At 42.2% G+C, this 14,685-nt stretch overlaps 1 protein-coding gene across 3 annotated transcripts in view; it reads right to left on the minus strand.

Moving 5' to 3' along the window:
* Positions 1-3,066: 3,066 nt before the first annotated feature.
* Positions 3,067-14,685, minus strand: part of DOCK5 (dedicator of cytokinesis 5) — a 217,608-nt gene continuing 205,989 nt past the window's right edge. For all 3 annotated transcript variants that reach the window (XM_059926858.1, XM_059926860.1, XM_059926857.1), the window contains 4 exons: positions 9,918-10,086; positions 9,096-9,234; positions 8,030-8,133; positions 3,067-7,436 (listed from right to left, as the gene is read on the minus strand). In XM_059926858.1, coding sequence (XP_059782841.1) covers positions 7,332-7,436; positions 8,030-8,133; positions 9,096-9,234; positions 9,918-10,086 — 517 coding nt within the window. In that variant the 3' untranslated portion in view covers positions 3,067-7,331. The remainder of the gene's footprint in view (positions 7,437-8,029; positions 8,134-9,095; positions 9,235-9,917; positions 10,087-14,685) is intronic.

Here is a 14,685-nt window from a genome sequence, read left to right on the forward strand (position 1 = left end):
ATCCACTGGACCAGAAAAATTGACAACACAAGTGTAATTCTGACTTTGAAATCTGTGACCCATTTAATATCTGTAAATTTTGTGATTTTCAGAAATTCTTACGCCAGGTTGCACATGATGAAGTGCTGTGTTGGGAATAAAGTGGCATAAATGTGAAGTCTTTCTCTAACTCAGAACTCTGGTCAGGGTGGGACATTGTAAGCCCCCAAAGGGGGTCCCCCAAGTGTGTCGACAGGGGGCAGAGGACAGGAGAGACAACACAAAGGCACCGTTATTGTTGACTAAAGGAATCTCATGGCTCACTTCCACCACCACCAACCTGCACCCACAGGACAACTGGTCCCTGGCCAATACTGAGTCAGTCCAGTTTTCTATGGGGTGGTAGCTTTCTCTTTGACCATACCCTACAGAAGCAAGATGGGGCCATGGCCAAAGCTTCCCCGCCAGATTGTCTCTAATCTCTTTGAAAGTCAACTGGAACCTGAGAGAGGCCTTGGGGAAAGGAGGCCTCGCTAGCAGAAGCCTAGGTCCAATGCTCCTTCCGGCTCCACGTGGTCCCTCCAAGTTCATCAGAGCGAGCGGTGCCACTGAGGTTTGGATCAAGGCCTAAAAATAATAGCATTCACCTGTCTGAGCTTTTTGGTATTTCTCTTAAGAAACATACGGATTGTAGTCAGTTGAAGACAGGATTCAGGCATTCCCGTGTCCCCTGGTCAAACAGCACGACCACCGCTCATTCTCCAGAATGGGCTAGATAGATGCATAAATATTTTCATTAACGCTTGTAACGGCCTTGGAAAGTAGATACTGTCTTCCCTCTAAAATGAGGAAACCGGGGCTCCGAGAGTTTACGAGACCCACCTGGTCCTGCTGGGCTCCAAGGTCAGTGCTCCTGTATTGCACCATGATGAGCAGCCAATGAGCTTGGACCTGGAAGCCCAGTTATTTGGTTACTGGGGCTCATGTGTCAACTTAGTTTTCCTGGTGACCATTTCTCCATGAGGTCCCAGACACTATGACACTAGCTTTCTCATTTATTCTCATAATTCCCCAGTGGCTATGAGGCCATTTGAAAACCCCAAATTTCAGATAACTTGCCTGATGTCACAGCAACAAATTGTGCCTCTATTTGCACGGCAAAGATCTAAGCCTTCTTTCCTCTCTTAATCAGACAGATGAAGCCTTCTTCCACCCCTTCAAAAAAGGGCAGGACTTGTGCTAAGGAATTTGAACAGGTGTCAGAAACATTCCACAGGGGAGAAAACCCTTACTTTTTAAAACATATATTTACTACCATACGACACTAGATTTCCCAAGTATCTCCTATTGAGGAATCTCTAAAACTGAATCAAAGAACTACCTCAATTCCATTTTAATAAAATTAGGCAGTGATGTGGTTTACAAGCTACCTTATGTTTCTTTATGGAACAAAAGGCAAACCTGCATTATTTCATTAATCAATACTTACAAGGCAGGATAAGGGGCTTAACGTCGCCAATCACTCAGGAACTCTTTTTGTTTTTATAAAAACAATCTTTGCGTTAGTTAACACATTGCAAGAGGGAGGCCACACACCCATTTATTTAATACATCCTGTTGGGAACATCAGCTTTCCTTCACCAGAGCACGTCTTTGGGACAATTTCTTCGGAGGTAGCTGCGGGCCTCCCTGACTGGGAGGCAAAGATCGTGCTCATCCAGCTTCCCTGATGCTGAGGTTAGAGGCTTGGGATGAACACGATGAGTATTTGATTCTCAAATGGCTCAAGTGACTAAGGGGAAGGAGAGAAAACGACCACTTTATTAAAATTATAAACACTTTCCTGAATCTCAAGAACTTCTAAATAGTCTGAAACCTTTCAAAATAAAAAATGGGGAAACACAGCTTCAAAAAAAGTCTGCAGCCTTTCAAAATAAAGGATGGGGAAACATACCAAATGATACACTTTAAAGAGACGAGTTCTCAAACATACAGGGCTTTAAATGATCAAGTAACAGAAAGAATGGCTTGAAGATAGACCATTTTTAGCAAAAGTTTTAGACGTTGTAGTATCCTCGAGGTGACTGGAAAAAAAGCTAAGAATCACTGCACAAGATAACAGCACGTACACATCTTGACAGTGGAAGATGCTCTAAAGTAGTATTTCTTGATGGGGACCCTAGATTCAAAAAGATTCCCCAGGTTTATTGACTCAGAGTCTCTGGGGCCCAAGCCACCTGCATTTTTAATAAGCATTCTGGTGATTCTTATGTACACAGACAGTGAAGCATCATTGCTCTGAAAGGCAATAAACTGCACATGTTTTAAAGTACTAGGACACGTTCTTTAAAATAAAAAAAAAATCTATGCATCAACCCAGGACTTAAGACAGTGGCGCTATTCTAACCGGAGTGAGGCTGGCCCCCTCTTTCCAATCTGACTCACCACCAGCAGGGAGTTTAAGAAAAGCACCTTGAACACTGATTCGTTAAAGCTGTTATTTCCTCTAAGGCAATGGTTCTCAACCTTGGCCTGACATTGGGGTAACATGGAGAGACTGAAAAGAAATACTAATGCCTGGGTCCCACTCCCTTCCCTCGGAAATTCTGATCTAATTGGTCTGGGGCGTGGCCTCTTCCCGGGTTCAACCTACTTTGTTGAACTTGGTTTGAGAATCCATTCCCATCCCTTCAATGTAAGTTCTTTGATATACCTTTTAACCCCTTTATTTCCCTTTACCTCTGCCTAATTATCTGTGGTGAATGAGTGAAGAAATAGGACTTATTTTATACTTACTTATTTAATACTAATTGTATTAAATAAATTGTTGTAAACTGTCAGCTCAGATGCCAAGGGATGAATGGGGTGTGGGTGGAGGTGAAGTAAAAACCAAATAGTTTGCAGTTTTTCTTGCTTCCAGGCAAAGATGACTCTATGATCTCACAGAACAAGTTTAAACAAATAGGACCAGTAATGAAATGAGACCAGAAGAGATGGTGAGTGTGATGTGTCAATAAGGAAAAGTACCGGAATGAGTTCATTTCATTAATATAAGGGTAATAACTAAATACACAATAAACTTTAAAATACAGTTCCATTTTTAATTTAAAAAATAAATAACAGCAAATGTGAACAAAATTGTTCTACTTCAACGCACATCTTCTTAACTGTTCATGTTTGAAACCCGACTAGTTTACAAAATCAAGGCAACTGAGCTTTTGACCAAGTTTGGGTGAACAACTCACAAAATTTCACTACTGGGTGAATCTGGGCAGCATATAAAGGAGACGAGCCTTGGCTGGACTGCAGGAATCAGCCTGAAGTCATCAGCTTGAAAGGAAAACTTTTTCCTTTTGTAGATTAGAACTGATGCTTCCATTCTCAACCCACCCAAGGAGCAACTTACCTTTTCCAATTAAATTTTACAATCCTACTTAGTCACGGAGTATGGACCTAAAAGCCTTTGAAGAGAAAGTTAGTTTTCTTCTGACTCTCTTTTTCATTCACTTAGAATAAAAGCTAGGGCTGAAAGGATTCTAAAAATCATGTAACCTCAAATATATATGATTTCATGAGGAAACTGAGGTCCAGGGACTGATTACCAATTGACCTGCCAAAAGGTACACCCTTCACCGTCTTGTTTTGTGTTGATGGTGGGGTTTTTCTCCCCTTTTCATTATAGCTGAGAAGTGAGAGGAAGGGAAGTACATATTGAAGGGCCTTCTAAATACCTTTTATAAAATGACAGCATGGACACGAGGGAAACTTCTGTGGGGCTGGGAGTAGCCTGTGCATCTGAGAGGTGGTGACATGGGTAGACACTACTGTAAAAGTGCATCCACCTGTACACTAAGATTTGTGCCCTTAACTGTATGTAAGTTATGTCTTAATTTTTTTTTTTTTTTTTTTTTTGGCTGCGCCGTGTGGCTTGTGGGATCTTAGTTCCCTGACCAGGGATCGAACCTGTGCCCCCCGCAGTGGAAGCGTGGAGTCCTAACCACTGGACGACCAGGGAAGTCCCAGTTATGTCTTAATTTTAAAACAAGAAATCACCCCACGATCTGGGGGCGAGCAGAGGGGCAAGACCCTTGAAGCTTGGGAAGAGTTAGCAGAGAGACTGTCATCTCAGATCCTGCTTTATCGCTGGTTTTGTCTTAGGGATCTGAGGGTGGCAGTTGTTTTTAAGGGGTCTCTCTGACAGGGGAAAAATGACTGTAATTCTGGAATCAAGGCGTGAAGGTGGAGGAGGGGGAGGGAACCCATGGCCCAGGAGCCTGATTTAGGGTTTTCCTTTCCTCTAACCCCACTCTCTTGCCAAGCCCACGGCACACCGCAGTCCTTATATCCCGGGGCTGTTCCCTTAGAACACACTGGATCGCCACAGCCTGGGGGTCTAGGAAGGTGTCTGGCATTCAGTAAGAGCTTAAAATATGTTGAATGAAAACAATTCTTGAAAAAAAAAATCTCAAAGCAAGACAAGTCACCAGGACAGAGAGAGAGGAAAAAGAAGGATTAAAAAACAAAAAAAATCCCATAAACCAACATCCACAAAGGTTGTGACAATTTGGGGGTTACAACCAAGGGCTTTCAATACTTCACAATTCTTATCAAGGAATATAAAGACCAGTTGTTTCTTTTTTTATGCCCTGCCCCTCATCTCTCCTACATTTAAGGTAATCCTAAGGCATTTCTTTGCAGTTTTCCTCTTTGACTTCAGGACAAACATTCCTTAGGATCTTCTGTCAAATATAACTCTTTCTGACTTAATAGTTTCCCAAGGAGATGAACTGTCCAATGTCCCCTGTGACTGACTATTCACAACATTACCTGGAATCCTTTGTATTCAGGCAGGAGAGATCTAGGATTTCCATGGATGTGGAAAGGGAAGCCTATGGGAAAATGTTACGTTAAAAAAGGGAAGATATTTGGGCACCAGTGTATCCGATGTCCCCAGCCTCTGACCAAAGACCAGGCTCACAACTCATCCCTAGAGCTCGGAAGGGACAGGCTTCAGGTTTGTTTCTTCTGTGACCTAGTTTACGTCCTTCTAGTTTAACGGCAGCCTGGAAAGCAGGGTGAAGCCCACGAATCCCCTCCAGCCAGTCTGCCCAGCAACTTCTCAGAAGCTGCTCCAGGCACCATGTCAGCCCTGCAGACTCTGTCCCTTCCTGCTCTTTTCTTGCCACTTAAAATCCCCTCCAGGTCTTTTTTTTTTTTTTTTTTGGCCGAGTTGCGCGGCATGTGGGATCTTAGTTCCCCGACCGGGGATCGAACCCACACCCCCTGCACTGGAAGCATGGAGTCTTAACCACTGGAGTGGCAGGGAAGTCCCCCCCTCCAGGTCTTATTAACACTTTGTCTCTAGTCATACATAATTATATAAGAGGCCACCTTTTGGAAAGGGGCTGTTGTGTGCCGAACCTGCACCCACCTTCCAAATTATCTTTGAAAAATAGAAAAATGAACATCAATCATGCTCGTGGAGAGTTCCAGATCTTACCCAGGCCCAGCAGAGACAAGAAAGGCACATTTCGTGAGGACTTACTTCACGTATTCGGTCTCACTTGAACCCCAAGGCAGCTTGCATGGTAGGGATGGTCCCCAGTTTGAAAGGTGAAGACATGAAAACTCAAGACAATTTCAAATAATTTGAGGGAGTTTGCAAAGCTGAGAGAGGACAGAGCTGGGTTGATTCAAACCCCAACGGGTTACTTCCAGAGCCTGGGTTTCTTCCCATTTCATCACACTGCAGGTGCTCCTGCGTGGAGCCAAGGAAAGAACGCAGTACTTTTAAATATGCACACTCATTTCTTGAGTAACCATGGACACATCTCAAGAGGTTTTTACTTCCCTGACCCTGTGATGAATTCACATGGCTCTCCTAAAAGGGGTGAAACACACACACGAAGATGCAGGCAAGCAAACCCAAATTCTCAGAGGTGAAATCTCTCTCTCTTTCTTGTCTACCTCGAAGGAAAGGGGACCTGGCCAGGCTGTGGAAGAGCCCCCGGTGAGCATACCCACAGGTTGACCCAGGGCATCCACAGTCAAAAAGGTTTCTATTTTGCCACAAACACCCAAACAGTATAGAAACATCTGGGACATTTCCACTGTTGTTCCAACTAGGGGTAGGGATTGAAGAATTTGTCAGGGTTGTCTTCTAGAGATGTTATCTGGGTATAACCTCAATGAGCAAGCTGGGTTATTAGAAAGAATCTGTAGTGGGATTTTCTGTGTTTAGCCTCAATTTCCTTATCTACAAAATGAGGGGGGGGAGGGTGTCTGTATGAGCTTTAAGGCCCTTCCAGCTCAAAAGGTCTTTAACTTTGTGTGGCTGTTTGTGTATCTGGTGGTAATATTTGATTCTCTGAAGCACCCCACTTTTTCTTCTGAAAAGAGGATTGACATGAGTACCATGAACATGTCATCAAATTAATTCCACAATCAAGAGGAATAAATAATCAAAGCGAGATATTGCACTGTATTCTCCAGGGTAAAATCAGGTTGCAGACAGGGGCTGCCGAGCCATTCCAATGGGATCTGGAAGAGAAGCAGTTCGATCCGGACTTCTAAGTCCCTTATATCCAGTGATTTGAGCTCAGAGGAGGTAACAGGACAAGAAACTGTGTGCAAAAGACAGAGCCTCAGGAGTCCATGGTTGCAGTTAGGACCATTAGTCGGGAGTGTGAGGGAACTCCTGGCGTGGGGCGGGGGGAAGGAGGGCAGCTTTTCCACGTCACAGGTGGGTGGGGGGACACAGGTGCTCAGGGCTCACGACCGAGTCCATGTTCTTTCAATAATGAGAGCCATCCATACTTGAAAGCAGCCAATCTCCATCAAAAAGAGGTTCTTTTCCACAGAGGAGACACAGGAGACCTCAGAAAGATAGATGATTCCGGCCACCAAAGTACTTGATGTTGGTCTCTTCCAATATGTTGTATGGAACAAGGTATGTCCACGTGAGGAAACTACGTCTTAAGCACAGCTTTTCAGAAGCAAAGCAAGAAATTCCTCCAAGGAATAGGTTACTGGGGTTTTCCCACCACCACTGAAGAACTTATCCAGGCTTTCGTGGACCCCAGTGGCACTGTGCTGGAGGCTGAAATGTAATGATGGTGAGGGAGAAACACAGGGCACGGCCGATTCCGGGATTCCTTGTGGACTGGAGGAGATACGGCGTGGCCTCGGGCATCGATCAAAGAGAAGCTTTCCAAAGAATGAAACCAGTTTTGAGCTGGTGAACCTCAATCCCAGATGAGGAGAGGCAGGCAGCAGGGGACCCAGGCAATGAGGACACTGCCTCCCCGAGGCCAGCTCCCAGGCACCAGAGTTCCAGAGGGAGGACGAGATCCTTACTGGGATCCAGGTTCAGAAGAAAGGATGCCCGACTTCCGAGCTTTTGGAGGTGGAGGGGGCGGGGCTTTGGCTTCTCTCCGGACAGGCAGTGGGGCTGCAATCTGGTGGAGCAGACATACGAAAGGAGAGATGAGTCCTACCTTTCTCCCTAATTCTGCCTTCTACTCCACATTTCCGACATTCTGCGTTAGCTTCTCACTGATCTGAGTTTCTCTACACAGCCTTTGCAAGGTGAAAAGGGAAATTAGACTGATTTAATCTCCCCCTTTCCCTTGCATTAATCAGATATACACTAACACTGCTATATCCCCAATACTTGGCGTATATATAGTAGGGACTCAATAAATTTGTGTTGAATGAATGAAGGAAACCCATCGGAGGCCCCTTGCAGAATGACTGTCACTCACTCAGAAGAAGTAAACTCCTCAGGTGTGAACGAGAACTCACTTCTTTTTCACCCCCCACCCCGGGGCCCAGGGTGAGGTACCTTCAATCTGATGAAAGGTCTCCTTGCATACTGTTCCTTCCCATTGAAAATTCCCCTCTCTTTATGGTTTCAGGAATGAACCAAGAATTGATTAGAGGGACAAATTGATGGGAAAACCTGCCTCTTAAAAATCTTGGGAAATCCAATGCTGCATTCCCATGAGTGCTGGGCTCTCTCTGGCCCCAGCGTCTGCCGTCACCCCCCTACCTCTGTGGAGTTCCTCCGGCTGCTCTCGTAGGGCTTGCTTTTGGGGGGAGGGGGAGGTGGGACCGCAGCCATCATCAGCCCGTCTGTCTCCAAAGATGGGGAGCCTGGAAAGGACACAAAGTAGATGAAGGCAGAGAGAAAAATTCACCAAGGGATCTCATGACACTTCTGCTGGCCACGGTAACACCTAAACCCACCTGGTCAAGCAAATCGCTACAGTCACGTTCTACAGTTTCTGTGGACAGAATGAAGAAGACCTCCTACGCCTTGGGACAGATGTAGCACCCTTCATTTAACTGAAGGCTTCACCAGAAGTTCTTAAGCAAAAATCTCACTTTTTTTGTTGAAGGTTTTTACTCTTAAGCTGAAGATGAGAATATTTTCTAGAACTTAGGGTATTACTTTGTTCTCTGATATATCCCAAGTGCTTAGAAAAAGCATCTATCACATACTAGGTAGTCAATAAATATTGGTTAAATTGAACTGTCATAGTTTTAGCATTTAAAGGGTGCAATATCCACTTCCTCCAGGAAAACTTGTCTCATTATCTCCGACGCTCGGCTGACTACTGTCTCCCATTTGATGTGAAGATTTACCCCTCCATCATTCCTTTGTACTAAGCGGTCCTTGTAATTCTTCTCAGGCTTTGTGTATTGCTGAGTCCCCAAGCCTGACTGTAAGTAATATATGGAATGGGTCTATTTCTTGTCCTTATTTTGGACCCTTCTCCATATCAAGTACACAGCTATCTGCCCAATAGTTCCAAAGTTACTCACTTCCTGTCTAGTCCTATTCCAGATCTACCTCATTTATACCATCACAGTTGGAAAAGGGGCAGTGAAACCCTGTGGCTCCCTGTGTAGAAAACTTTAATGAGTCTCAGCAACCTAAGGATTCCTTGCCAAACCCTAATCTAATTGCATTATACCCACTACCACTGAATTGAACCTACTTGACGATAATCTCATACACCTTGTGGCTATCTTGGTTAAAAATGGCCCAGATTCATAAACATACACCGTCCTCTAGTAAAATGAATAGAAGGGGTCTCTACAGGAAGACTTACTCAGGGTCCTGGTCGCTTTAGGAGTGAGCGGGGGTGGGCTCAGGGGTGTTGACTGAGGCGGGGAAGAGCCATGAAACGGTGTCAGCCGACTGTCCGACAGCTGGAGACTCTTTGGCCTTTGTGCTTTTCTGGTTGGGCTCTAGCAGCGGGGGTGGGGAGAAACACAGCAAAACGTTCTCACAGTGAGGCATGCTGGGCTCATCCATGCTCAGAACAACCTCATCAGTAGAGCAGAAACTGTTAAAGGGCAAAATTCCAGGAGCCCTTTCTAAGCTTACCGCACTGGCACGCTGGGGGCACCAGGGCAGAGACACCAACAGGGAATCACCGGACCACAGACTATTTTCTGGCCGGCCACAGACTTGATTTTAATCACAGTTGGACTGTGCCATTTAGGTTGGAGATGAGCCACCCTGATTCTCAGGGAGAGCTGGTCCTGCCACACTTAAGAACTTGATGTGGCTTACGGAAGAATCAAGAACCTTTTATTTTTTTAAGTTAAAAGAAGGGAAGTGACAATGTTTGGATGGAGTCACGGACCACAGTGGCGAAAACCACAACTCCAACCATTAATCCACATGTTTATACTGTGGGTAAATCTTGCACCATTATTGATTTAGAGGCTTCGATCTCTGTACGTGTTTTTCTTAGCACCATCTGAGATCTGACCCTACCCCAGGCTGCTGCGTCCTGAGAAACCCCGCTAGGTTTCTGTCTGGTGACTCACAGCTGTGAAGTACACGGTGAAATGCCTGGCTCCAGGGGAAGCAATGGCAAACTGGCAAATCTATGGTGTTTGTCTGTCTGTCTGTTTGTTTTTACCATCACATCAGGTTCCGACGCTTTCTCTGCGATGACCTGGGACTTGCTGAGACTCCAGTCTTTTCTCTTGAACTTGCTCATCCGGTTCTCACTGTCCTCTTTGAGGGACAGATCTTCCACTCTGGCCCCTGACGAGGCCCTGCGCTCCAAAAGGGGCTCCAGGATGGACCTATCAGGGGTGGGGGAGGGAAGGATTGGGAGTTTGGGGTTAGTAGAGGCACACTAGTAAATATAGGAGAGGTAAACAACAAGGTTCTACTGTAGAGCACAGGGGACTATATTTAATATCCTGGGATAAACCATAATGGAAAAGAATACGAAAAAGAATACATATATGTATAACTGAGTCACTTTGTTATACAGCAGAAATTAACACAACATTGTAAGTCAACTATACTTCAATAAATTTTTTGAAAAAAGGATTGACCTATCAGCCATGAACAAGGACAAAGTCAGAAAACACTGATCACCTGACAGTCAAAACTGATATATGTACAACTGATTCACTTTGCTGTAGACCTGAAACTAACACAACATTGTAAATCAAGTATACCCCAATAAAAATTAAAACAAACAAACAAACAAACAAAAAACTGACTCCAAAAAGACCAGGGGATAGGACTCCACAGCCGAACCTTGACCTGTGGCATTGTTCTCAGGTTGTAATCTGAATTTCCAACTGCCAATTGAATCTCTCAAGGTCTACGTGTACAGAAATGAGGCCGTCCAAGTACGGAAAGAAAATACTAGTGAATATTTATCTTATCTCAGGAAGACAAGGTCTTATTAAACTTAGAGGTAAAGACAGAGTTCACACAGTAAAAGATGAATAGGCAGCTTTATGTAGTGGATAATAGCACATTCTCTGGAGTCCTACAGCCTGGGTTCAAATCCTACCTACACTGACTTGCTGGGTGACCTTGGGCAGATAACCTTTTCATACCTCAGTTTCCTTATATGTGAAATGGGGATAATAATAGTACCTACCTCATAGGGTGATTACAGAATGCTTACAACAGTGCCTAGCATATAGGAGTACTCCTCAAATGTTTTTTAATTACAGTGAGATTTTCAAGCACCATAGTGAAAATGGATCCATTCAAGAACCATAATTAGATGTTAATACATAGAGGAGAAGAGTTTGATGAGAAACAGGAGAGTCTCAAAATATCTCTCCATAAATTGCTTATTAATTACAAAGGGAAAAATAGTAAGTACTATTTTAAAAATAGAAAAGAAAATGGACCAAATCTTAACCACAGAATCAATTAAATCACTAATAAGGGACAAATGGGTAATGTGCTTCCAGATATGATACCTGAAAAGGGCATATCACACAGAAATGTATCACCTGAATCCTAAGCACGAGGAAACATCAGACAAACCCAAACGAAAAAAAATTCTATAAAATAACTGGCCCATAATCTTCAAAAGTGTCATTATGAAAGACAAGGAAAGGCTAAGGAAACGATTTCAAATTAAAGAATAGAGAGACATGGCTAAATACAATGTGTGATCGTGATTGGATCCTGTACCAGAAATTGCTATAAGACGTTACTGGGACAACTGACAAAACTGGAATATGGGTTGTAGCTTTAAGTATTGGGTCAATGTCACATTTCCTGAATGTATAGGCTGTACTGGATGTAGTACGTGGTTACAATATGACAATCTGCTTGCTCCATAGCCATGGTGTATGCAGCCCACTCTCAAATGGTAGACTGGGGGTTGGGGGGAGAGACAGAGAGGAATGAGGTGGCAAAATGTAAAAATAAGGGGGGGAGGGGTTAAAAACCTATCTTTGTGATGTATAGATTGCTTATAGCTTCTAAATGGGTATTTAATCAGTTCTGGTTTCATTAAAAATTGGTAGATCTTACTCCATAAAAATGAAAAGTTTGGAGGGGTAGGTCGGCAGAGCACAGAGGATTTTTAGGGCAGTGAAATTATTCTATATGATACTACAATGGTGAATATATTTATCAAAACTCACAATGTACAACACCACGAGTGAACCCTAACGTAAACTATGGACTTTGGGTGATTGTGATGTGTCAATGTAGGTTCATCAAGTATAACAAATGTATCGCTCTGGTGCTGGATGCTTATGGTAGGGGAGGCTGGGGCGTGTCCAGGGCAGAGGTACATGGGAACTCTCTGTACTTTCTGTTCATTCTTGCTGTGAAACTAAAACTGCTCTAAAAAATAAAGCCTTTTTTTTTTTTTTTTTAGAAAAAGCTTTGAAAATAAGACAACAGAAAAACAGCTATCAGCTTTTAGTATTTAAAAATTAAAAGCTTCTGTTCAGCAGAAAGCATCATTCGCAAACTAAAACTATTGGCTGTACATACTTTAGATGGCAAATATCATTAATGTATAAGAAACTTTTACAAATCAAAAAGAAAAAAATATGAGTAGCTCAATTTTTACAAACTGTCGAAGGAGATAAACAGGTATTTCACAAAAAAAGAAATCCAAATAATTTTTTAAAAACTTAGTATCACTAATTATTAAATATGTAAATATTAAAATGAGATCACTGGAAGGGGCAGACTTTTTTTTACATTTTATTATGGAAAATTTCGAACATTAAAAAGTGGAGAGAATATAATAAACTTTTTTTTTTTTTTTTGGCTGTGCTGTGTGCCATGCACGATTTTAGTTCCCCGACCAGGGATTGAACCTGCGCCCCTTGCAGTGGAAGCACGGAGTCCTAACCACTGGACCGCCAGGGAAGTCCCCGAGAGAATATAATAAATCTTATGTGTACATTACTCAGCATCAACAGTGATCAACTCATGGCCAATCTTATTTCTTATATCCATCCAGTCATAGCCCTCACCCCTCACTGTGTTATTTGGAAGTGATTCCTAGATATCACATCTCATCTATAAATATTTCGGTGCATATCTCTACAAGGCAAGGATTCATCTTCATGACAAAACTACACTCCCATCATCACTCCTAAAAAAGTGAATAATTCTCTAATTTCATCAAACATCCAGTCAGTGTTCAAATTTCCTGTCTCATAATTTTTTTGGCAAGGGATTTGTTTGAATCGGGATCTAAAGAAGATTCACTCATTGTATTTGGCTGATATACTTCTTAAGTCATTTTAAGCTTTTTAATACTTTAGGTCTCACTTTCTACAAAATATTTTGCCCTCTTCAGTGAAGATACAGGATGAGAAAGTACCAGGGAAGTCTGGTTAAAGAACCACTGGAGTCACAATGGAAGATGCTTCTACACTACAATTCTTCTTCTTTTTTATTTCAAATTATTCTCTCCTTTTCTGAATCATCTTTTATTATTATTATTATTTTTTAAAGATTACATGCCTGAATTTGCAATTTTTTGGTATTTTCCAATTATTAGTATATTTAAGGGGAAGCCACTCACTATTATTTGTCTTAAATCTGTACTAATTAAAAAAAATCATAGAACTAAATTCCAAAACAGACGCCTATTATTCTTAAAACCAACCGAGCCAAATCAAACAAAAAGAATCACTTCAAACAGTAGTTGGTCAGGGAGGGAAAAAAAAACCCAAAACAACAATCCCGTATTCTACTGAGTCTACTATTACTTTACCTGTGAGATTGAGAATGAAGGTAAGTGTCTGTGGGTCATTAGATCTACAGGCAAAGATCTAGGCCCTAATGTGAGTTTCATTAGGGCCTAATTATGAACCAAACTAAACAGTAAAATAATGATAGTGTAGTACCACAGTGCCTGTGTTATTTTTTTCTTACACTGACTATTTCAATGATTTTCCTGAAATACCAAAGAGTAATTTTTTTTCTAAAAAATTTTGGTTTGGGGCCCCTACTTGGCTGGAGCTCTGAGCATGTACTGAGTTGACCTGCTGTGCAAGCCCTTCCAGCTTCCCTTAACACGATGCACTGTGTTTCATAAAGTTATTCTCTTTCTGGGCCACAGCCTCCCATGTGCCAAACAGGATGGATACACCCAACCAAGAAAGAGAGCCTTTACAGACTGCACACCCAATAATCACCATGAAAGTTCTAATGAATACTGTGACATAACACTGCTAGCTAATAGGAGAACTGAGGTCATTGGGTGTGAATCAGTTTGACCTGCTTTAAAGAAACATCCTGAATGAATGTTAGAAAATGGTATCAATGATGTCATCTTACTGGGCAAATGTGGGCAAGAGCAATAACCCACTTTGCCCGGGGTCATGACATAAAGAGGACCCCAGTCACCTGCTCTCTATTTACTGCCCTAATGGATCAGCAATTACAGTGTCTCTAATTTTCAACAGCTGCCTGAAAACTTTTTATTTTTTTTTTGAATGAGACAGAGTTTATCTAAGAAAAGAGAACAGAACAGAACTTCTACGCTTGCCACAAAGTAGGTAGTATCTCTTTACGGCATGAAAAAAAAATAGATGGGAAAAAAATAAACAAATGAATCAGGTATTATTTAATATTTTGAAATTCAAAAGATTAAGAATAGTCCAAATACCTAATACGGGTGACTATATTATGAAAAATTATATAGTCACTCATACATTGTATATGGCATTGCATATTGGCATTTGTGATATCAAGAATTGTAAAAAATATTACTCCCTGCATAAGTAATATATGCTTTGGGGAAGTAAAGCCTGCACTCCATCTTAACCTAAAGGCTGAGAAGTGATCTGAGACTATATCTTAAATAATCGTAAAGCTATATGGACACATGTTTGTTACAATTCTTAATAGTATAAATGCATTTTATATTGATACAACCTAATTTTTTT

The sequence above is a fragment of the Balaenoptera ricei genome, chromosome 6 (genome assembly GCF_028023285.1).
Source record: "Balaenoptera ricei isolate mBalRic1 chromosome 6, mBalRic1.hap2, whole genome shotgun sequence".
Lineage (NCBI taxonomy): Eukaryota > Metazoa > Chordata > Mammalia > Artiodactyla > Balaenopteridae > Balaenoptera > Balaenoptera ricei.